The following is a 26,333-nucleotide window of genomic DNA, read 5'->3' as shown; positions in this document are numbered from 1 at the left end:
GCCTACAAAATACGTATGACATCTGTGGATCCAGGGAGCTGGCCGCCTAGTATCCCTCCTCGTCACCAGTGGAGCGTGCTGGTCACAAAGTGAAGAAACAAAAGAGCTAAATTTATGGACCATAAGATCAACAGTAGGGGCTAGAATTACATCATTCCAAGGTAAAGCCCACGCATCATTGAGAAGAGCATCTAAATCAATATATTTGTAATTTCTGAAGGATACGAATTTGGGGCTCGCCTTAGGGATAGATAGTCTGTAAACACAGAAGATGAGGTCATATCGAGAAAGGCCAGGGGCAGGGCATTGTCCATGATGCACAACGCGATCCGGGTCAGCAACCGCCATAACACCCAGCAGTGTATCGGCAGTAGCTGTGTGGTGAGTGGCGTTTAGTGGAAGAATAGTTAAATTACAGGAACGGAAGAGGTTAGTCAAGTTGGTCTTGTCGTAGTTATCAATTCCCAGTAAATTGCAGTTAAAGTCCCCCATTACAATGACATGTCGGTAAGGAGCCATAAAATTGATAAGTGAGTGTTCGAATTCCACATGAAAATCCAGGCCAGGTGCCCTGTAGCACACAGCCACTAAAACGTGTATTCCATTACAACTAATATCGATAATCATGTACTCAGGACACCCTAACCTGGAGTTATCGGAAGAGTAAAGGACAGATACAGGAAGATGAGATTTTACAAAAGCGGCTACTCCACCACCTCCCTTCAAAGTGCGATCGTTTCTATAAATATTGTACCCGTGAAGCTCAACGCTCTTGTCAGTTATATGGGATTTAAGCCAAGTTTCAGAGACTAAAATATATAATAGTAAAACATATTTTAATAATATAAAACAATTTCAAAATAATTGTGAATATTAAAAGTAAAAGCAGAGTCTTAGCTGATAGGTGTAGCCAGTCCAATCTTCGCCACAGGAAGGTCCGCCAGTCTCGTCGCCACACCCCGAGCGCCCTGATGGTCGACCCACATCACGCGTCCATCCTGGGTCCAAGTGCTTCTGTCCCCGAAACGCGCCGTCGCCTGTCGCAATACCTCCGTCCGCCGGACCGTCAGATCTTCTCTGATTGTAACGCCAGATCCCTTAAGTCGTTTCTTGGATTCAAAGACCTTCCGCCGGTCCCTGTAGCTGCAGAATTGAACAATAATGGCACGACTCCTCTTACGGCCGTCAGGTGCTGGTCCAGGCTGAGATCTCCCGACGCGGTGGCTGCGACTCAACTGCTCTCGGGTCATCTCCAGACATAGTCGGTCACGGCAGAAGTCGATCACAAGCTGGTCTCTGTCTTCAGCGGTCTTCTACTCTACGCAGAATATCCGGATGTTGTTTCTGCGCTGGTATTGCTCCAGCTCATCTAACCTCTCTCCCAGCCTCTCATCAAGCACACCCACACGCCTTGTTAGGATGATCACCTCATCCTGCAACTTCTTAACCTCTTTTTGCATGTTGGCGAGGGCATTCGTCACTGCAGACTCGACGGCAGACTTGACTTCTTCGGTGAGCTTGGCAAAGAGCGCTCTCAATCCCTCACCGCCTGACAGGTAGTTGTTAACACACTTCTCTACGAATGCAGCGTCAAATGTGTTGGAGGGCTTGTTATCAGCTGGCATTATCGATTTAGTAGGACTCGATGCAGAAGAAGCGGAGAGCGAGCGCTGGAGTACGGGCTTATCAGTTGCAGATAAGAGAACCGGTTTGCCCTTTGAACCTGATCTTGATGAGGCGGAGAACGGAACATGAAATAATGATCGGTTTATCGTAAGAATAGGAACAAAAAGATTAAGAATTGGAAAATATTACTTGTAATGAATAGGAAAAAATATAACGAATACAATTGTGTAAGATTTGCGTTAGAAATTAACGAGTTTACCACCAAAAATTAACTAAAATACGGAGCCGGACTGTACCACGTCTTACTCAAGACAAGTCATCCCCAGGTGTCTATATATGTCATATATAGACACTATATATGAATAAACTATATATGTCATAGCTTATTGATTGTTTAGGATATTACATTGTTTTACAACATATTGTGTTGACGAACAATAATGTTAGTTAATCACACAGTCCTTAAATACTAACACTACAACAGGTAACAGTAACCTTAATATTTCCCTGAGCGTCAGTGTAGTAGAGATCTCAGTTTCCACAAAATGACGTCATGACCAAGACCTCCGCAGAGCCGGCGGCATGAATACGTTGGCATGCTCGTTGCTGGGTCGTCCAGGTGGTAACAGTCATGAACGATTTCAATACTAATTATCAATTCCTCTATATATCTAGTAGCATTCATTGGAACTCCGCTTGTTCCCTTGAAATTAGAACATTCTATTTGTTTTTTTTTTTTTGTTTTTTTTATCCACGAATATGCCAGTAGTATATAGGTCTACATTATTTATTTGCCCAGTGTTTGCAATGAACATTGGAAAATCAAAAGAACGAACTCAGGTTCAATTAAGACAATTTTTTTATTTTGTTCTATTCAATAGTTACAATATTTTTTACACTTTCTAGAACACATAAAGAAGGTAGTAAGTGTTAAAAAAATCAGCGAGTAATGAATTTTATCACAGCTCTTTTCATGAAAATCTTATATATTCTTTTGTTGTGATACTAAGTGTTGAAGTATCTTAAGCCACTAAATACAAAATACAATAAAAAAGTTTATGCTCTGAGAAATTTCTCCCAAAACTAACAAATTATTTCATGTTTGTTATTTTATCTATATAAATAATACCACAGAAAAAATAAGCCTAATTTTCATGTAAAGTAATGAACTGTACATAAGCATAATTACAAATCTGTATTATTTCCAATAAATAAAAAGTAATCTCACTATTGTAAATACCATAATCTGCATTTTCTTTGTTTTTTAAAAAGACAATGGTCTCTAAGAACATTTAGTCTGATATATCGGAGGAACAATATAAAGACGCTTTAGAGAGATTAGGCCCGGACTGTATACATAAGGGAGACAGAAGACCAGCAATAACGCACCTTGTGGCCTGTACTTAATACCTTTACTCGACACAATAGGATGACTGTAGCTTCTATAAGTACTGCCTTTGTAACAAGTAATCCTTCCAAAAAGTGTTATAATATTTTAATAGCAGCTGAAACTATAGTTATCTTCTATTAATTTGTACGTTCAAAATAGGAAATGTAATTTTTTACATAGTTTATTAGGTATAGTGACTTGGAATTATATAGAATAACTTCGAAGTTATAAGGTTTGCTGTACGAAAGTCGGTTACTCAATTATTCAAACAATATTAAAACTAAAAGCAAAATAATTCCAGTGACATTACAATTACAAACAATTTAAAGAACCTTTTAAGATTATTGACGTAGCGGTACGTCACGTTTTAACTCCTCTCCCAGTAAACATATACTGTTCCTTTGATATTTTAATCAGTGATATACAAGACTAATCTTTAGGTCTGGATGAAAGCATTATTCTTTCGTATTTACTTTCAAGTTATTATTAATAAATCCACTAAATCTAAAAAACTTCATTATTTAATCTTTCATAAAGTGATAGTGATACTGTGTGTGTGTGTGTGTGTGTGTGTGTGTGTGTGTGTGTGTGTGTGTGTGTGTGTGTGTGTGTGTGTGTGTTTATATGGTACTTAAGTGATTAACTAATTAGGTTGTTACCAATCATTATTGTATTAATACTATGCTAAGGTTGTGTTTCACGTATAAGAATATGCATAGTTTATTTACAAAGGCATAATTCGTTTGTCACTGCAAATGCCCACTAAACTTTTGATTATAAATTACGCTACTTAGATCTCTTCATCTGGCCAATGTCATTGATGAATTCATTATCACGTTATCACACACGTGCTGTACTGAAGCTCATTACGCGACTGGATGTGTCGATTTAACATGGAATTAGATGAAGTAAATAAACTTTACTACACGCCGCGCCGTTAATGGATCATTTACTAAAAGCTGTAGAGAGGGTTTATTGCTGAGTGCGGAGGAGAGGGATGCTTTGGGGTCTCAATCAATTTGGCGTTTGCGTAACCAAGCAACGTTATATTGGAAATACTTCATATCTGTCGTCAGAGTAATATTGATGAGGTAATCCAATCGATACCAAATTGCATAAACTCGGTTTCTGTTAATTATCAAAGTGATGTCGGTAAGAGTATATGTCAATCAACGCTTAGCATATACGAGGGGAGTCTCCTGCTCACCTCTCGTGTAAATCTAGCTAAGTGTGTTTCCATATCCTCCGTTTTCGTAGACGAATATTCACATTATCCTTCACAACGTAACTCACTGATACATATTTTTGCACAGGATAGAATAGCTTAGGGAGTTATTCAGTTAGTTCTGAATTGTGGCGCTAGGGCTGTGCCACTGAACCTTGATTATTTTTTTTCACGATGGAAGATTGTGAAGGAAAAACAGGATTTTTCCAGACGCTCGATATAGTTTAGTGATACAAGACAGTAAAACGACGTTTCGATAAATGCAATCTGATCTCTTTTTCAGATGGATAAACAAACTAACGCATACCTACAATTAATACAAAAAAAATCAGTAACACTATTTAAGTATTTAAGTTCTATTTAGTGTTTAATCACTGAACGATGGGAAATCATGTTTCCTTCGCAACTCTTTTATTGTTAAATTCAAACATCAAACAAAGAAAATCACTAATTGTTTAAACCTCAATAAATCATACAGGCTAAATATTGTCTGTACTGAACGACCAAACAGTGAGAACTAACCTGAGGCCAAATGGACTAGTTTACCTATAGCTGTAATAAGCTATACATTATTCAATCCTTTAAAAGAACAAGACATAACAGCGTTCGCGACAATGTATAGCGAATTGTCCCAGTTATCCAAGTTAAAGTATGGGGTTCCACAAGGTTCAATCCTTGAACCTATTTTATTTTTGCTATACGTAAATGACGTTAAAGATGTTGTACATACCGGTAATCTTGTGCAGTATGCCGATGATACAAGCCTCACCTTCAAGGCTAAAACAAAATCCCTAGTAGAATTATCAGCCTACACGGAAATAAATAGTTGTATTCAGTATCTTCAAGAAATGAATTTAGTAACCAACGAATCCAAATCAACCTACATGATCCTCACCATCGGTAATGATTGGTGAAAAATCATTGATCGAAATATATACAACTTAATTCCTCGGAATCAACATAGATTGTTGTCTGTCCTGGAGTACGCATATTGAAAATATTTGTAAAAGAATTTCGTCTAATATATATTTGCTAAGACAATTATCATATCATTGTCCTAAGCCCTTATTGAGAATTGCCTACTATGGACTAATTTTTCCACATATATTATGGAATTACACTGTGGGGTACTTGTCCAAATTCGTATTTTCAAAGATTAATTTATATTACAAAAAGAAATCTGTTCACATAATCAATAACTTAACTTTCCCGAGAGTCATGTAGAGAATCCTTTAAGGAGCTTAAATTACTGACATTGCCTGCGCAATGACATGCGCTGTACGTGCTTGAGACGAGCATGTTCTGTCGTTTCAGGTGTACGTTGGTGCAAGGTAGGGATGTCCATGGCTATAATACAAGAGCTGGAGAAAACTACAGAGTTGCTCAACACAGACTACGGCTTCATGGCCATCTCACATCTCAGACGGGTGTCAGATTTAATATATTAATTGTTTACCAGAAAATATCAAATCTATCACAAATCAATCAAAATTCAAAAAGGCGTTGAAACAATATTTCATAGAAAACACATTTTATTCCGTGGGCGAGTTCCTGGAACTCGGCAACCAACGTTGTCAGAGCTGCTAGATGTGGGGAGCTGAAGCGTGTGCGACTGAGTTAATATGACAGATTTTATAATATGTGTATATGTGCAGTTATTTATTGGATGTATTTTTATTATTATTACTATTACTGTTACTTATTTGAAATGTTAATTTAATTTTAATTTTTAATGTTTTATACATGACGAAGCTTATTGGCTGAAGAATAGGATTAGTGATGCATGTCATACAATTTTGTATACTTGTTAAATAATGACAATAAAGAATTATTGAATTGAAGCGTTGTTCAAAAGGGTTAATATATTCAAAATATAAACAAATACTTTTTGTAGAGTACCTGAATAATGTTGACAATCAGACCAATACATTATCCTATTTATATTGAGATGACTTGATTTTCTGCCAGGAACTATTGCCAACATGATCACACGATGTTGCAGGGATGGGGTAGAGACTTTAATGAAGTCACAGCACGGCCAAACACCGCAGAAGGATAACCACGGGTAAGTTCTCAAACTGGTGTATTACTCTAAAGTTATAATTAACTATGTTTGCCAGTAAGAAGAGAATTTAAGGCTAAATACAAGGATTTTCAGTAGTCTCAAAAACAAAATCTTAATATTTGATGATTTCTTATATTGTTTAAGATATGTAATATTATTGAATTAAATTTAGTAATAATTTTAAGTACAGACCACTGAAAACGTATCAAACACAAAGTCTTAAAACAAACCCACTGCATTATGATAAAATAATAAATAAAACAAACATTCATTACATACAAATCTGTAAACACCTGTATTATGAACAATACATATTCACCCTGGATTACCTCATGTATCGAAGACGGAAACTTTAGTAAAAACTATCTAAATAAAGAGGGGTTTATACACCACCAGGCAACACCACCAAAATTAACACCAGGCAGTTGCTGCATTAAGTTAAGTGATCCCTGACAGGTATTTCGTATAAAAATGTTCTTTTATCAACGTTAAATATTTGTTTAGAGTAGTTATCAAATAGCGTTTGTTTAGGATATCGATTTAAGATTATCTCGTATTTAGTTTCACTTTTTATTCAGTATTTAAGAAAATATTTTAGTTTAAAAATTGTATCTTTATAGTTTACCAGTTTATTTTCTTAAAATATAAGGACTTTCTGGAAAAAAACTCTAATTTAAAATTTTAATTGATTACCTATATCAGATATTTTCTGGGAAATTTGAGATTAATTTTATTTTTTCTTTGTTAATTTTCCTTTATTACATTTTCTAGTGTAATTTCTTTTAATTAATGTTTTTTAAATGAAAATGTTTCTAAATATCTTTTTTATTTGTAAGCCACAGTCAACTTTATAGCAAATAGAACTTTGCAATATCTTATTCTAGAGGACCTTATCCATAAGCATTGCAGGTTATTTTTAGATTTCACAGTATTTAAGAAAAACTGTTGCTAAGTTGAAGTTAGATTTGTTGGTTTTCGGATTTACATCTGAATAATATAAGGTTCAATTGAAAAAAGATTTTCGAAAAATGGTTTATTAGTTACAAAGAGTTGTTTTATTTGCATCCTAATGACCCCTTCCATTATGGACTTGATGTAATTAAAAAAATATGCTTCCGGATTAAAGCACTGAGGGGTACCATAACGGATGCAACGCCAAAAACCGCAGTACCTGTTTTTATGGAAGGACTATTTATAAGGCACACCACTCATCTCGAATTAGTGTAACTATGTTTCATGACGCACACGCTCAATGCTTTGGATGGATTGTGAAATTTACTAAGCACAAGCTTCCGCCCACACAATCCTTCGATTGAATTCCCACCTCCCCTCTTTCCCCATTATGTAGGTTACAACCAACACTTTCCATCCTAACAAATCACTTTCTTCCGAGAAAATAAAATGTAGTCGAATGATTTTACCTAGGTAGCAATTGGTGAGGAAGGTAATGTAATGAGGATAGTAATGCGCAAAACCGGGAACAGCAGTAACTTGTCGGAAGTCGATTACATTTTGTGGCAGATGGAAATGCATCAATTACAGGTCTATCCACAGCATTTGATGAAGCCGATCTTTCGCCACTTGAACCTGAGACAATATTATTTGAGTTAGCACTTCAGCAAACAATTATAGTTTACAGGAAGTAACCTCAAAGCGATATGAACCCAAGAACTGAAGCAATTTCTAGAGTTCCCTTGTGTCCCAATAATATAACTATGGGCAATTGTAATAACACAGAAACACAATCAGTAATTCAGAACATAGAGTTTGTCTGAATAACCATTGGCGCATCGTAAGTGAACAAAGAAAGGCCAACAAACATTTATTAACAAAACACCACTCTTTTAAACTTTCTCTCCATGAGAATTTCTAAGGAACTGAATGGTTTGTAACTAGCGCTAGTAGAGGTAATTTCTTGCTGGTCTTGCAAAAGCCAATGGGTCATATAAATCTGGGCAACCTTGTGTATGTCTAGGAGCAGCACATCACTAACTATAAATGTAGATATATTTAAGTAGAAAGGTAGAGATCGATAGGTCTAGTCTACAGCGATAGGTACTGTTGGAGTTGGTGGGGCTCCCTAGGGGTTAATGGCTGTTACTAGCCTAGACATAAGAGCGTGCCATCCCTAATCGCTTAGAGTAAGAAAGGCTGGTTCAGAGCTGGCCTCTCCTTCTTCCAGGGAGACATGACTGTGATTAATGCCCAAAATCTTTCCTCATGGAACTCGACATGAAGGATCTCCCTATCCCAAACTTACCAATTCAGAAAATCCAGTCACTCCGTGAGCAGCACAAAGGTTGTTTAGGAATAAGTGCATTTTTTTATCTTTTTGAGTTGAAAGAACAAAAAAACGAGTTTTAATTAGTAATTACTAAATATCGAGTCTCTATAACCTTTCGATCAAAAACAAACTATCCTATAACATAAAAACGTTAAATTAGAATCCAGCTAATCACATACCGATTCTTAAAATGCAAATTTTGGACTCTTCATCAGATTGTCTAACGATGAGATAACTATTATATCATATTATTATTGGCTGAATGTTAGGGAAGATTTGAAATTGTGGGGCTGGAGTAAAATAATTTCTATCTGGTTATCTATTCGTCTGCCCCCACGCTATATCTAAAACGAACTAATACATAGACTTGAACATTAGCATTAAGCTTCATTTCTGTATTGGCAACAATGACTTCAATGATGGTGCCTGTCACCCCAAGGGATTTGGCCGAATGTCACCGATTATTTTTACATTGATATTATGGATAAACATGGTGGCAACGAAATAATAGCAGAATAAATCAAGTTTGTAAGAATATTTGTAAAATTATATAAGATTTTCATTCACAGAAAAAAAATAATATATAATGGATTCCTGCGTCGTAATACCCTCGCTACGTTACCGAAATCTTAAATCTGAACAATGCTATAAAACCTAACTTACTGAACAAAACTGTGAATGTGTCAAGATATCTAGATTTATAGATATATAGATTTCATCTATACATTTAATTTTGCATGAAACTTCATTTTTACATAGTACAAGAACGAGTTCTATGATGATGCATGTCCAACAATGGAAATTGGCTGAGCGTTATTGAAATCAATCTCTCAATAGGCTGACACACTTGCTGTTTTGTCAATGTGATGTTTTCTGGATGAATGTGTGCTTGTCCATCAGTAAGCAGGATGAAGTGTGCTATTTTTGTATTCAGTCAGAGCACACATATTTATAATGTCTCGTTTTTGCATCATTAAACAAATCAAAGACTAATCGCTCTAGTTACAGGTATAAAGATTAACACATAACATATTGATATGATGTATTAATAAGGTGATCCCATGTTGTCAGATGTTCTGTGTCAGGAGGGTATTTATTTATCAAATTGACAGCAGTGCCACTCGATAACGAGATTGAGTGTATGCTGGTGCGGTGGGTGGAGAAGGGGAGAAGAGAAGGCCGATTGGCTGTATATCGACAACTTAGGCCACAGTTGTCTCGCGTATTGCTTGCCCGCGGCGGTTTGGGGCAGATATTCTGTGTCAGGAGGGTATTTATTTATCAAATTGACAGCAGTGCCACTCGATAACGAGATTGAGTGTATGCTGGTGCGGTGGGTGGAGAAGGGGAGAAGAGAAGGCCGATTGGCTGTATATCGACAACTTGGGCCACAGTTGTCTCGCGTATTGCTTGCCCGCGGCGGTTTGGGGCAGATATTCTGTGTCAGGAGGGTATTTATTTATCAAATTGACAGCAGTTCCACTCGATAACGAGATTGAGTGTATGCTGGTGCGGTGGGTGGAGAAGGGGAGAAGAGAAGGCCGATTGGCTGTATATCGACAACTTAGGCCACAGTTGTCTCGCGTATTGCTTGCCCGCGGCGGTTTGGGGCAGATATTCTGTGTCAGGAGGGTATTTATTTATCAAATTGACAGCAGTGCCACTCGATAACGAGATTGAGTGTATGCTGGTGCGGTGGGTGGAGATTGGCTGTAGAGACAGTTGTCTCGCGTATTGGCCCGTAGATAGAGGAGGGTATTTATTTATCAAATTGACAGCAGTTCCACTTGGGCCGATTGGCTGTATATCGACAACTTGGGCCACAGTTGTCTCGCGTATTGCTTGCCCGCGGCGGTTTGGGGCAGATATTCTGTGTCAGGAGGGTATTTATTTATCGAAATTGACAGCAGTGCCACTCTATAACGAGATTGAGTGTATGCTGGTGTGGTGGGTGGAGAGGGGGAGAAGAGAAGGCCGATTGGCTGTATATCGACAACTTGGGCCACAGTTGTCTCGCGTATTGCTTGCCCATGGCGGTTTGGGGCAGATATTCTGTGTCAGGAGGGTATTTATTTAACAAATTGACAGCAGTTTCCACTCGATAACGAGATTGAGTGTATGCTGGTGCGGTGGGTGGAGAAGGGGGAAAAGAGAAGGCCGATTGGCTATATATCGACAACTTGGGCCACAGTTGTCTCGCGTATTGCTTGCCCATGGCGGTTTGGGGCAGATATTCTGTGTCAGGAGGGTATTTATTTATCAAATTGACAGCAGTGCCACTCGATAACGAGATTGAGTGTATGCTGGTGCGGTGGGTGGAGAAGGGGGAGAAGAGAAGGCCGATTGGCTGTATATCGACAACTTGGACCACAGTTGTCTCGCGTATTGCTTGCCTGCGGCGGTTTGGGGCAGATATTCTGTGTCAGGAGGGTATTTATTTATCAAATTGACAGCAGTGCCACTCGAAAACGAGATTGAGTGTATGTATGCTGGTGCGGTGGGTGGAGAAGGGGAGAAGAAAAGGCCGATTGGCTGTATATCGACAACTTGGGCCACAGTTGTCTCGCGTATTGCTTGCCCGCGGCGGTTTGGGGCAGATATTCTGTGTCAGGAGGGTATTTATTTAACAAATTGACAGCAGTTCCACTCGATAACGAGATTGAGTGTATGCTGGTGCGGTGGGTGGAGAAGGGGGAGAAGAGAAGGCCGATTGGCTGTATATCGACAACTTGGGCCACAGTTGTCTCGCGTATTGCTTGCCCATGGCGGTTTGGGGCAGCTATTCTGTGTCAGGAGGGTATTTTACAACAGTTTAAATGACATAATACAAATTCTGTTAACTTATTACATATTGTTTTGCATATGTTAAAGAATTAAAAGTTGGCCTCTTTCATTGTTCTTTTTTACTCATAATGTTTTAGAAGTTTTTCTAGATTTGCTAATAATTTAAATAAATTTGTACTATATCAAATTTGATCAAATATGTCTTGATGTAGCAAAACACATTATTTAATTTATGATGATGTAGCAAAATTACAATATTTACGATATTAATTAAAATATTAAGTAAATATTTTAATTTATAATATACGACCAGGATACGCCCAGCCCGCTTCTCGAGCAATTCACTGCGCTCGCTTTTAGTCAGATATAGTTTACAAAATCAGCCTGTTGCACATGTCCTTAAGATAGCATTTACCGAAAATGTCTGCATAGCTTCACCAACTCTCAGAGCCAAAACCACTTCTGGTCAAAAATATATATAAGCTATACGACGCAGCTCGTGAAAATGATAACAGCCCCAAAAACTCAAAAAGTTGAAACAGTACAAAAATGTATCTTATTTGTATTATCCTAAATAAGTTTGTCGGCCAACTTGGTACGCCATTTCGTTCTATTATGGCACCTTTGCAATCTTTAAAAAATCAAAACTTAATAATTTATAAACATGACAAAAATAAAGAATTTTCTGCAATGATTAAACTTGTATAAACTACTTTTCCATCTTGAATGGTTTTCGATATATCTAGTACATGTAAATCCCATTATTATAAATTATTATTATTTAAATTTTCTCAAGATTTGCCTTCTTCATCCAACTGAGCCGATAGAGAGATTTATGTCTTATGTTCGTATGTAAGGATATATTATTTTAAATTTGTAATTAATAGTACTTAAATTAAAATATTTTTTAATTTATTTATGCAGTGTTTATAGCATTTCTACGAGTTACGTATGAGGTTAACCTTTGCATATGTAAATTACATTATAATTGACTGCTCACAGTTTACAACCCTAAAGGGCAGCGTGCCAAATGTACCCCTAGCGAGATAATACTTTGGTCGATAACGTGGAAGCATCATACAGCAGTTCATCCAACTTGATATCATTGTTATTATTGCATAATTATTGGAATAGTGCATTTTGATTATTTTTATTCCAAAGAAAATGTTTATTTGCAAACTATAAGTTGTTAAAATGTAACAAACTAAATATCCAGGTAAAGCATATGGTTTTCAAAATAAATTTGGAAATTATAATTAAGCAAGAGACATTTTTGTTCGGCTTTAATTTATTAAAAATTTTTGAAAGTACAAAGACCTTAACATATTCAACTAACGCAAAGAAAAATAGTGTGCGCAATTTAAATAAAATATTATATAAGTTTCACATATTAATGTGTAAACAGGTTCCATTTCATTGAAAACTATTTAGCTTATTTATGTTTGGTTCTTCTTGCAACCAGATCAAAATTTTCTTCCATCTGTTCTTGCAGGGACGACATGCAGAAGGGAGGCTATGCGCGTGGTGAGACTACGCAACCCCCACATCTCACGGCGTGGACGGGGACGGTGGTGGGGCGGGGGCCGTTGTCTCAGACTGTTGCCACTTCTCTGCATCCTGCTCATCATCGCTGCCCTCAGCATTCTCGCTGTCTCAGAGGTAACCGAACGACTTCAATATTTAATGTTATTACTTAAAAGTGTGAAATGTACAAGAAAAATCACGAATATCTTGTTTATCGCAGATGTCACTAGTTCAGAAACGTCAGATAGGACCGACTGGTGCTGCGACAGGAGGGGCGGCGGCGAGGATAATGCCAGGAAGAGTGCAACATCCTCAGCAACCTCACCAGCAGACACAGGTCAGTACTAGAAGGATCTAATATTAGAATATGCTCATATTTGTTTGATTAATCCAATCGTCATTGTATAGATATAAAAATAAATCTAATAAACTCGGTTTTCCAACAACAACAGTTTATCATGTTTGTGAGATATTGCCAACTATTGCCAGCTTAACAGCTAATGGTTGCGACAGATTGTGGGCACGTTTCCAGTATCGGACCTTGGACTCTTCTTTAGAATTAAGTACTGATTGAAATATTTACATCATAATATTGATAATTGAGTACACTTATCTTGGAATACGGATGTTTATAAATACTTAAAGTACTCCTATCCGTCTCGTTAACCAGCCCCGAGGCATTGTACTCACTCTTTTCTTTGTCATCAAAATTTCAATGTTTATTACATAAATAGCATAAAATATCAGAAGCTGATTTACAGTATTTATCTTGATACCATTTTCTTCACTCTAGGAGATTAAGATAATAATTTAATCTATGATACTATAATCTAAAATATGTAATATCTAAAACCTGAAAGTTGGATTTTGCCTATGTAATTCTCATTTTATTTTAAGTATATTTGAATCTTTAGCTGATTATACAAGTATCTTTCACAAACTGTCTCCTTACTGAACCTCCAGACTTGATGAGGTGCCTTATAGTAAATGATATTTATCTAAATGGGGTATAACAAAAGAAAAATATATCTACTAGAGCTTTTTTTATTCAAAGGCCATTAATAATGAGAGCCCAATATGCCAGGCGTATAATTTACTATACCAAACTCATAAAACCATATTCCTTATGCATTGTGTATTTAACTACATTTCATATTCACTTTATTAGAGTCACATTCATTATAATTATTCTAGTTTTTCATGTGTAACGAAAACGAGGCCCAGTTTGCTTTGTATTTTCACACAACCTAGTTTTTGACTGAAGAAATCGACCAGTGGAGATCTAAATGAGAGGGTATAAAAAACTTAAAAATATAAAATGATAACTTTTCTCAAATCATACTTTACACAAAGTTTTCCACACTTAAAACAAATCGTGAGCAACGTAAATAAATTATTAGTAAGAGTTTGATAAATTATATACGGTGGTTAAGAATGGAGTTTTTCTGTATTTTTACCTAGTTATCTGACGGTTTCATAACTGTTTATTATCTGACTGACGATTGGTTTTAAGTGTATGAAGCTAGGGAAACATTATTCTGAGAAAGAAAATATCATATTTCAACCCCTCCCATTTCGACCTCCACAAAAACTAATACAGATGACGACGATCGATTTATTTTTTAAGCGAAATTTCTCTATTGCTTTCAAGAAAACCTATGTTGTGTACTTATACTCATATAATGCAAATTGACTCTCCGATCTTAAACCCTAATAATAATGTTTTCTTCCGTTTGAACGTGTGATATAGTCTAACTGCATGACTACTAATGTGGGATTTGTATTAGATGTTCATAATATAAGTATACACAATTTGGATAATGTTATGAATAACATTGTGGACGTTCAGGGCAACGGCATGGTGTTCAAGATAGAACCTCTGCTGCGCCGCAACGCGCCGTCCGTGGAGTTGGCCGCTCAGGTCGCTCAGAATGCCGCTCGCGCTGCCATCGTGGCGCGTATCATCGTGTCCGAGAGTGTCCTGCCCGCCCAGCACTCCTACACATGCGCCCGGCCGCTAGATGACTGTCCGCGTGTCCCGCCCTCTCTACGTCAGTATAAATAACTACATCAAAAACGTATTGCATCCTCATCTCTTGTTTTGGTTGTTTAAAATTTTAAAGGCGACCTATTGCATACACCTTGTGAGTCATTTATAAGTTATGATGTAGTGCATTGTTGTATGGGCATCTTGTTACAGATGAAAAGAAACAAAAAAATGTTTCGTAAAAGTAACACAATACTAGTGAAATTTTGGTATTTTACAAAGTGAAGTTATACTGGTTTTATTGAAGCATAGAAATGAGTTAGAGTCATATAAACTTGCATACTGTGGAATAATAACGTAAGTACTATAATTTCAAAACATAAATCATCAAAACACTCATACATTGATCAATGCACATTATGTTTGGAAGAAAGTGTGCATAACATATATGTATAGCATATGTATATAACATATATGCATAACATATATGTGTAACATATATGTATAGGCCTAAAAGCTGTTACACGAAAAAAGATACACGAATAAGAATATCATTTTTCATGCATCCTCTAGAAGATTTTTCATAGTAGAAATGATCACTGTATGCTGTTCTTGTAGAGAATACCTATTTGTAAATATCAAATAAAGTCATTGATTTCTTTCTATAAATCAATAGTTTAGTTTTATGAAAACACTACAGATTTCATAATAATTATTAACAGCAATGACATAAGTATAGAAAACGCTGCGTGCACCTAATTGTAGTTAAAGAAGAATGTGCACCTTTGAAAAGTGTATAATTAAAATAATGTTATTACAAGTATTTTATATATACATATATATATATATATAACATATATATATATATATATATATATATATATATATATATATAAAACTTCGGTAAAAGTTGTATTACGAGTATACATGACTTTAGTATGGAACATGTGTGGTATTTAACTGGTTGCTACATTTTCTGGAACTATATTACACATATTAATATTTTATACTTTTAGGTTATATACCTTTTTTAATGAAAATTTGCACAGATATATTGTATTTGTTTATAAAACTAAAGCTATACATGACACATTTTTAACAATATTTTAAATAATTCCAATTTACTTTGTAATGATATAACGAATGACCAAATCGGTTCAGTTGTCAAAAAATTATAAGATATTCTAAAACCCCGAAAGGACAAAACTTATAATATTATTTTAAAACACAAGCTTTCGTAAATGATAAGTGTTTAAAGCAATTTAACACGACGAATATTGAGTTTTAAGGTAAACTAAGAGGTAAACTGAGAGGTAACCTCTAAGTGTGAAAGTCAAAATTATTTTCATTTAAAGATACTAAGTGTGACTCAGTTTAATTCTTTCTTTTGAAACGTAATAAAATGCAATATACCAAGTATATCAATAGTTAAAATAAGTGTTATTGTTTTCAGTACAAAACTCAATGACAACCCGTTGTGTTAAAGTAATTAGAGTTTTTGTTCAATATAATGTTAACATAGGTTACATTAGTGCCATAGTTGGGAGTACCGATGGCCGAGCAGTCTAAAACGTCGCTCAATAATGATTAACAGGTGGTACCATTAATGTATCGTCGTCGCCAATCCGGCTAGGGGAGCGGGCAGTCGAGACACATGTGGGGGTTTTGGGGCCAGGGGGCTCCTGGAGACCTCCTGATTGTACTCCCCGACACACCGTGGCTGTCGTCATCCCCTACCGCGACCGCTGGGAACAACTGCTCACTCTACTCTACTACCTGCACCCCTTACTGCAACGGCAACAGCTACAGTACCGTGTCTTCGTTGTGGAACAGGTCAGTCCTGCTGGGTGGGTGTAGCAGGTACAAAGATGATGTTGTGGGTCAGCAGAGGTCCATATCGCAATTTCAGTGGTCTAGTATTTGTTCTGTTCGTTCATTGTGAGCTTAAATATCTATTTGTTTTTTATAAGAACTTGTGGCATATTTCTATGTCAAAGCATTTTAAATGTGTACACTTTCATCACATTAAAATATTCTTAATTGGCTGAGTGTAATCGAAACCTGTTACTTGAGAGGTTGAAGAAATTTCATTTATGTCAGTCCGTCTGTACGTCTGTCTGTCTGTCTCTGCGCACAATATATAAAACACAAACTGACCTATAGAATTTATATTTTTGTTCGAAGTTTCATTTCTATGTATGCAGCATAGAGGTCAATGGTACTTGTCACTCAATAGAATTTTGGTGAGGGAATATTATTAGATTCATATTGTGGGTAACAATTATGGCAACAAGAAAATGCAGAATAAATACATATGTAAATACACTGAGCCAGTCATCCAATATTGTATCATGTGATATTTTTTATTCATATAATAAAACATATACATACATACAATGATAGTAATTATAAAAAAACTCTGACAAAATTTGATATTAGTCCATACTTTCGTACTCCTAACTCACCGGAACTGTTATTTAAACACTGATATAAAAATAACATATAATGAAAAAATATGTGAATGTATCATGTGGCAAGATATGTGTATATGTTTCTGACTGTATGCTGCTTATCTGACGGAAGACATCTTCAGAATGCAATGAGGTATTGATTTGAATTTATAATGCAACTTCAGCGAAGTCTATTGTATATTTGAGAAAACAAATAAATATAGGAATTAAAACACTAAATAACAATTAAATTCATTTACCAGCTTCCTTAAGCTCTACAGACCCGCTTGAAATAAGACCACACATTACATATCATTTTATTTATACTATTTATTTGTAAAGGCTAGCCTCATGGTAAAAATTCAACTTTAACAAGAGACACTTTAGTAAACATAAAATCCTTTTATTGACACCTAAAAAACTTATCATCATTTACTTTTATTTTCATTTTCATGTCTGTAGGATCTTTAATAATATTAAGTGTAGTACAAAAAAATCAATATTCTTTTTCCTGATTTTAAAATCATGCTCAAAAAATAACAGTTCTAATATATAATTAAACTAATACTACTTAATTTCTTCATGTACCAAACAAATATTGTATAAAAATCATAAAAACTTTATGTTAGAACAATATTAAGTATCATAGTTTCGCTGAAAACCTTATTTTTTTCTCTCTACATGATTATGTACTTAAATATATCTCGTCATAATATTAATTTTTTTAGTAATTCATGTTTCACAATAAAAACTCTAAACTATGTCATTTAAATTTTTAATAATGTCCACAAATTATTCCTTGTTCAAAGTGAAACACTGAGGATGGATTACTTGAAAGGATAACCAGATTTTTACTATTTTCTATCTTTATAGATTACAAAAACAGATAACTTTTATAGGATTGGTATCTATCTTCTTCAGATGTCAGAAAACTTAAAGCACAAAGTAATGCATACAAAAACTAAAAAATGTACAACAATGTGATGAAGAACTTTCCAAAGTGAAAGAAAACAACAAAACACGCTGTAACTGAAAATATAAATACTCATTTATGTCGTTTCTGAGGTCGAAACTTCTTAAACTAATCACCAACCATGTTTCTACATAGGCGCACTGAACAACCCATGCCACTATATCAGAGAAGATGAGTAACTTACCTTTTATGTATTTGTAATACCTGTAGGATAACAGGATAAATCCAATCCTCGAATCGAAATGTTCAATGTGTTTGACATAAAACTATGGTTTACCATAGTTTTATACTCGAATAGTATTTATACTCGAAAACCTGACATCTTCCTAATCCAATTTCGATGACGAGCTCTAAATAAATGATTTCGTGCCTTTTTATTTATTTATGTTTTAGAGTATAGTATCCTTTTCATCTAAAATGAATTTAATATTTAATGATTTGCATTTCAAAAAACACTAACAACGGATCTGCTCTGGAAACTACAGAAACTGGAGACATGCGACTTTACCAACTTCATTCAATTTCCCCAACTTTTGCTCTTGGAAAGTTTTCTCTTAACTCACCTACTTAGGAGAAAAACTATTTTCCTTCCGTGAATTGGCTACGTTTTCTCATTACAAATGGCACTACACTACCAAATTTCAAGGGCACAGACTGATGTACACTTGCATTATATATTCATTAGCAGCTTATAAAATCATATAAAGAGCACAGAACGATGTAATATAAAACGAAAATATAGACAAATTCAAATAAATATTGGAACCATGAATCAGTGAAAGAACTAATTAGAATTAATAATTTCCTCCAATAATCTGTTGATATACTAGCCATCTAAAGAAGATAAGAAGCCACAATAGATTAGACACCCTCCCTCCGAATCATTGAGAAATTATATGTGTTTTAAATTATACACAATCAGATTACAAAATCATGGGTTGATAAACCATTTTTTTCAAATGGAGTTATGGATTATAACAATAAAACCTACAAACATATAATAGAATTATATCTCAAGAATCCGGGAGCACAAACGTTAATATATTTATTTAATTTGATTTTAAAAGTTTCGTAACAATGAAAATTACTGTCAATTTACGAAACTCAATTTAATTAGTATACAAGAATAATACAGCTAATAAAAATTAACTTTTGAAGCGTACTATAAAAACTAACACCGCCGTTTTATGTTTCATATTGGTTATAAAACTTATTCATTCCACTTAGTTCAATTACTCTTAACTACTGATAAATTACCAGCATCATATTGTAACCATATATTTTGTTGCCTTATGTATTGTATTTTACTATTTATAACCTTTTGAATTATAAATATTCACAGACAGGGAATGACACCTTCAACAAGGGTGTGCTGATGAACGCGGGGTTCCTGACGGCGCTGAGGATGCTGCCGGAGCCCGGAGTGATGTTTCACTGTTTCGTGTTCCACGACGTGGACATGCTGCCCGAGGATGACCGCAACATGTACAGCTGTCCGGTCCAGCCCAGGCACATGTCCGTGGCCGTTAATGAACTGGACTATAAGTGAGTCTAATTTTAACTTTTTCAGTGTTAACAGCTTATTACAAATAATTGTACTTGAACGCAACCAGGGAGCCACAGAATATGCATCTAAAATTTCAGTACAATCGTTCTAGTAGTTTGACGTCATTGGGTAACACACACAAATACTCGTACATAGAAGAACCAGTAAAATTGTATATGATAGTGTAGATTATTCGTGTTGTTAAAACTGATATAAAAGCACACAAATTAGCAGAACATATATTTTATAAAACGTAGTTAATTAAAAAAAACAAGTTATTCAAATACAAAACATCAATATAAAATCTCAGTTAATAATGACAAGCCCAATTACTTTCATGCATTATATTATTGACATGAATGTAGTTTATAGCAGCATCAGCTGAGATTACAATTTGACGTTGAGTATCGATGGGAATTTAGTTATTGCTAAGGCCACACGAGCTTCATTGAAATGTTTACAATTTATATGGTTAAAAGGCATATTCTAGTTCATGAGTAATTTACTCTTAACTGCTCCTATTTCGGGTTTTCCGTTTCAGATTGCCGTATCGCCAACTCGTCGGAGGAGTGTTCGCCATTAGGACCGAGCACTTCTTTAAGGTCAACGGCTACTCTAATCTGTACTGGGGTTGGGGTGGAGAGGATGACGATATGGGATACAGGTGAGTAGGGGTAACCTCAATAATGTGATTAGATTAAACGCTTAATAAAATCAATGTCATTTAAGCGAAGCTTTCTGAACACATGAATCCAAAGTGTGACATTGTTTCAGAGTGGAGCACGTGCTAACGACGATTTCTCGACCTCCGGAGGAGATAGCTCGATATACCATGATCAAACACGAAAAGCGGAAGCCTCTAGCGTGGAAGGTGCGTGTGAAGCTGCTGCGCACATCTTGGAGGAGATACCGGCTGGACGGCTTGAACACGGTGCAGTACAACTTGCTAAGTACGGTGGAGCATGCTCTGTACACGCGACTGCTCGTGGACGTGGGTCATCCTCCCCAGAACATTCGGGTGCTGCAGCAACAACAGGATAATGACGACCGGAGAACCACGGTGGCCCCGGCGAGCTAGCATCAGTCTAGCGCCTACTGGAGTCTTCTGCTGGGAGTCCTGGTGTGATATATGTACAACAACAGTATAATGACGACAGGACAGCTACAGTGGTCCTGGAGAGCTAGCATCAGTCCAACGCCAACTGGTGTCCTCTGCTGGGAGTCCTGGTGTGATATATGTACAAAAACGGGATAATGGCGACAGGAGAACCACAGTGGCCCCGGCGAGCTAGCGTCAGTCTAGCGCCTACTGGAGTATTCTGCTGGGATTCCTGGTGTGATATATGGCGAACAACAGGATAATGACGACAAGAGAGCTACAGTGGTCCCGGTGAGCTGTCATCAGTCCAGCGCCGTGTGGAGTATTCTGCTGGGATTCCTGGTGTGATATATGGCGAACAACAGGATAATGACAACAAGAGAGCTACAGTGGTCCCGGTGAGCTGTCATCAGTCCAGCGCCTTGTGGAGTATTCTGCTGGGATTCCTGGTGTGATATATGTCGAACAACAGAATAATGACGACAGGACAGCTACAGTGGCCCTGGGGACCTAGCATCAGTACAATGCCAACTGGTGTCATCTGCTGGGAGTGTAGGTGTGATATATGTACAGCAAGCAAAGGTGAACACTGCCCAGTGACAATTATTGGTAGTTTGCCATTATTTTTAAACAAGATTCTATAGAGGGCTGCGCGAATTCTTCAGTATAGACCAGTTCTTATATGGATTAAGAGATGTTTTTATTCAAAAATTCTTAGGTCTGGTTTCGAATGAAGTTTTTACCGTCAATTCCTATTGGAAGCTGCTGAGTATGATTTAAATTCACCATTATAAAGACCAGCCAATAATTTTCAGAAGTTTTTAGTGTCTTTCATGAGCACATGAATTCCTAAGACATAACTTTTAAATATTGACGACATTGCAATATCAAAAACTCCTTTATTATGCAATTAAACCTCTTCTTTTGCATTTTACACCGTACTCGGAAAATAGACAAGACAGCTTACAAAATACATAAATACAAATATGTATGATTGAAAAAATATTCCGTCCTTGTTGGAGCTTCGGAGATTATTGAAAAATATTACCCGAAACTTGAACACTAATGCCTATTCTTGAAATATAAAGAATCGTTGAGGGATAAAATATTTTCAAAGTCTCCGAATGTCAAGCAATGGGTTTACTTAATTTTTAGGATATATATATATATATATACACACACACACACACACACACACACACACACACACACACACACACACACACACACACACACACACACACACACACACAAAATAAGTACGGTAAGTTACAAATATCTCTAAACAGTTAAATTTTTTTGTTCCTTAAAAAAAGCTTTGACTTATCTTACAGATAAAATATGCTCATTAAAAGTTGTAACAAATTAAAACTATAAATAGTAATAATTCATATGCATTGCGTTATTCTTCTATTTCTAATAATAGAAGTTCAAATTTGTACTTGTAGATAAGGTTGTATGAGTAATGACGGTAAAATAATTAGAAAGAACAATAATAACCAAATAGAATACTCTTGTGTAACTAAATATTGAAGAATAAAGTATGAGAATATTGTAAATAACACGAGACCGTGACACGTCAAGTTGATTAGTGACACGTATTGTATTTGTATGGCCATGGTTATAGTAAAATATTAGAACTGTGACTCGATCAAGATATTTGAAAATTACAGACAAAGACATTCTTTACATATTTAATTATTTATATACTCCATACTACGCAACCAAGTGCCAAAGTCTATGTACAGTAGTTTATACATTCATACTCATTACATATGTACTATGTGTATATGTTCACAAATAAATACTTGTAATTCTGACAGGACTTTTTCTTTCTTAATATGTACCTTACTTAACCATTAAATTGGAGGGTTATTTGTTAAAGTTTAAATTATATAATGGTTTATTTACTTACAGTCGAACAATGTAAATTAATTTATATTCATTTTTCGTGTTAAATAGACGGCCATTTTTTGAAATAAAATTCAGGAAATCCAGATTTGTGAAACTATGCAGGAAATAATTACAATAATTATTGTGTGTTTATTATTATTATATATTTATTATTATATTATTTTAGAACAGCCCGCATGAAAATTCGAATGGTGTGTGGTAGCTCTGATCCCTATCTACACTCCGCGCCAACACAGTTGCTGGTTTTATGTAGCTTATATGGAAAATTAAATCTGATCCGTATCATCTACCGTTCCATTAAATAAACATGATCAGCTGTTACTGGACACGAATATTCCTACTTTGGATTTAATTCATACGTTTTGCAGACAATACGTAAATCAAGCAATAAAGTAGTGGACTTACAAATAGGCCCCCCCCCCACTAGGCAAGGATTTACGATACCGAATATTTTTTTGCTGTTATCAACAGTGAAATTAATCAGTAAAGATTATAAGAAATAATTTTGTATACTATTTGTACACGTAAAGTAATGAGAATAAGGAGGCAGTTAACTACGACTGACGGTGCTTTTTATTCTATTTTTTTATCTATAAGTTTTTTATATTAATTTTCATTCAAGGACTAGTCGGAGGCCGTACAATATTTTGTGACTAGTAAGTTGTGTAGTGAGTGTGCTGAGACAGGTGCTTGCATAAGCGCTGAGACGCGCCGGTGTCCTGTTATGGGTCAGGTGTCCTTCCCACCCTCCACCCTCCGCTGCACCAGTCAGTGTGTTCACGTCAAACATTTTATTATTTTGATGTGATTCTCATCATTAGGAGGTACAGCGATTTTCCTTAGATGGGTTTCCTATAGCAGAAACTATTACTCTACTATTAAGAGTTTGAATGTGTATTATTTGTTTGAAAAGCAGTGTTACTGATTATTGTGTTATAGAATGTATAATTTTATTTACAAGACAGGAGTATGCCATATCACGCTACACACACCAGGATTCGCCGAGTATGAACGCATAATTTGAAATCTAGAGCTTATTTCATAATTTAGCTTCCTATGTTAAAACCTTAATTTATTGTACTCAGTTTGTTTAAAATTGTATTTATTCTGCGATTTATATTCTATTACTTTTACTTATTCATCCAAATCTCATGAGCTAACACGAACCATCGGCAAACTCGGTGTTGCTTATATAGAAATTGAGCTTCATTTAAAATTGTAAGTTACTAGTTCATTCTTGAGAACGTGCGGAGTGAAAGTCATAAAGAAATGATTTTCTCCAGCCCTTGTAGTGATATTGATATAACAAATGATATAACAAACTGATTACGTAGTCCCATTACAGTGGCTGGTTTTTAAGTTACTAAATCTTCGTTATATATGATTCGAAGTTTTAAATATTAAAGAAATATATAGTATCTGTAACTGGCACACTTTTTCGTAACACTGTTTCGTAAGGCTAGTTCAAATGTTGTAATTTTGTTGTAGTAATACGGAAAATGTAATGTGGCGTGGAAAGGCAACAATATATTGATCGAAAGAAACGGTTTGGTATAAAGCGTATTTTGGTTTTATAAAGCATACTACTCAGCTCGTTTGTGATAAATAGTAATAACAATAAGTGCGATGGACGCATTAAATTTGATTTATGTTGATTATAGTGAGGCTGTGTTAGTAAAATATTATTTTAATTTTTAACCTCCATCTTCTCTTTTCATATTGTATAAAACATCTAAAAATTACAATAATAAAATCGCCCACTGTTTCAATATATCTTATCAATATAACTTCATGAACTTTAAACGTTTAATTTATTAACTGTTACATAGCATTAAAATAAATTTAAAAAATATGTTTTGTACATAAAACACATTAATAAAATTTCCCAAGATGGAATATATGATTATAAAATAGGAGTATGCCACTTCACGTGTCGCGTAACAGACTTTGCTGAGGCTGCTTGCAATGTTTTAAATTTATACTTCATTTTATTCTTGAAATGTTCGGTGTACAGACAGACAGACAATGATACAGAATATAAACGCTGACATATCTCTGGCAGTTAAAGACAAATTGTGTCAGCTTTCAATGACGCTCAGCCTTATTCCATTGTTCGGCATGGCACCACCATGAAATTCATTCTTGTGTACATACAAATTTAATTTCATGCAATACTTAAAGTCTAAATATTAAATTTTTGTCGAAATATCTTGCTACATAATATAATTTAGACTTTTGTTCAATAAGATAAGTTTCATATTAAGTGTACAAATAATAAAGGTTCTGGTTAGCTGGGGAGGGCACTATGACACAAGCGTGCTCTGAAATTGAATATTGACACAGACTTTATAGCCAATTCTTTTGATCTCTTTACTTTATGAATAAAATCTGATAAGCTACATGTTTTACCATGTCAAAATTAACCTATCATGTGATTTTAATCAGTTGTAAAAACATGTATTTATTCTACTATTTTCTCATTAGCACAATTACCAATAAGACCTATGTAAAAATGGAGTGACATGCACCATCCTCGAACTCAGTTTTGCTAACATATAAAATGTAGTTCAAGGTAAAATGTAATTATAAAGTTTAGTTTGTTTTTTGAGATACCGCGCAGAAAGACAAATAGACGGACAGACGGGCAGAAATAACATTTCTCCAGCCACGAGAATAATATTTTTCGTAAACGGTCAGGCAAGAACTCAATCATATTAATTGCTACACATCTTTAATATAAATTGAACTGGATTGTGAAAGGAGAGAAAATTAATTTTATAGTGAATATTATTTAGGTAAATAAGAACATAATACGAGAAGTACAGCCTTTTATTAATGTTTCTATGCTGTAAAAGTTACATTTGCAGTGAATTATTATTTGAGAAAATATTATATAGGATGCAAGTTTTTAAACACAGTTATTTTACAGTTTAAACTTTTTTAGTATTCGAAAGATGAAATACAGAGACGTTATCTCTGAATAATCTCTCAGTAGTGACTAAAATTATTTTTAAAACTAAAAGGCTTTTGAATGCGTATTAATGGCATACTTAAAATGATTCATAGCTAATAAAATAAAGGCTTTTAAGTGTATGAAATTGAACATTGTTCCTATAGGGAATAAATATATTTAATTCCAATACAAAACCGGTTCTTTAACTCGGATTTTACATAATATTTGCATGAGCCATCTCATGAAGTTTACGTCAGGATATTCCGAAATTGCCTTGTTCTGTAACCCACTGCCCACCTTGGCATTTTCATGGATTATTTATTACAAAGCTGTCCAGTTGTTTCAGATGCTTAAATCCTCCTTAAAATGAAAGATCTTCAAAACTTCCAGGATTCAATATAAGGGCAAAAGGTTAACATTGAAATATTAGGTAACAAGATAAAGGAGGCATAACATTGTTCGTATAGGATTATATCAAGATGGCCACCAGTATAGCCGGCTCTTAATTCAGTT

At 35.3% G+C, this 26,333-nt stretch overlaps 1 protein-coding gene across 2 annotated transcripts in view; it reads left to right on the top strand.

The window, feature by feature from the left end:
* Positions 1-22,773, top strand: part of LOC124359810 (beta-1,4-N-acetylgalactosaminyltransferase bre-4-like) — a 52,024-nt gene extending 29,251 nt beyond the window's left edge. For both annotated transcript variants that reach the window (XM_046812855.1, XM_046812856.1), the window contains exons 2-9: positions 6,244-6,306; positions 12,867-13,033; positions 13,119-13,235; positions 14,748-14,949; positions 16,480-16,718; positions 19,651-19,853; positions 20,396-20,518; positions 20,629-22,773. In XM_046812855.1, the coding sequence (XP_046668811.1) occupies positions 12,890-13,033; positions 13,119-13,235; positions 14,748-14,949; positions 16,480-16,718; positions 19,651-19,853; positions 20,396-20,518; positions 20,629-20,932 (1,332 nt within the window). In that variant the 5' untranslated portion in view covers positions 6,244-6,306; positions 12,867-12,889 and the 3' untranslated portion in view covers positions 20,933-22,773. The remainder of the gene's footprint in view (positions 1-6,243; positions 6,307-12,866; positions 13,034-13,118; positions 13,236-14,747; positions 14,950-16,479; positions 16,719-19,650; positions 19,854-20,395; positions 20,519-20,628) is intronic.
* Positions 22,774-26,333: the final 3,560 nt, after the last annotated feature.

Source organism: Homalodisca vitripennis, chromosome 4, assembly GCF_021130785.1.
Source record: "Homalodisca vitripennis isolate AUS2020 chromosome 4, UT_GWSS_2.1, whole genome shotgun sequence".
NCBI lineage: Eukaryota > Metazoa > Arthropoda > Insecta > Hemiptera > Cicadellidae > Homalodisca > Homalodisca vitripennis.
This window is presented reverse-complemented; position numbering and strand designations above follow the sequence as displayed.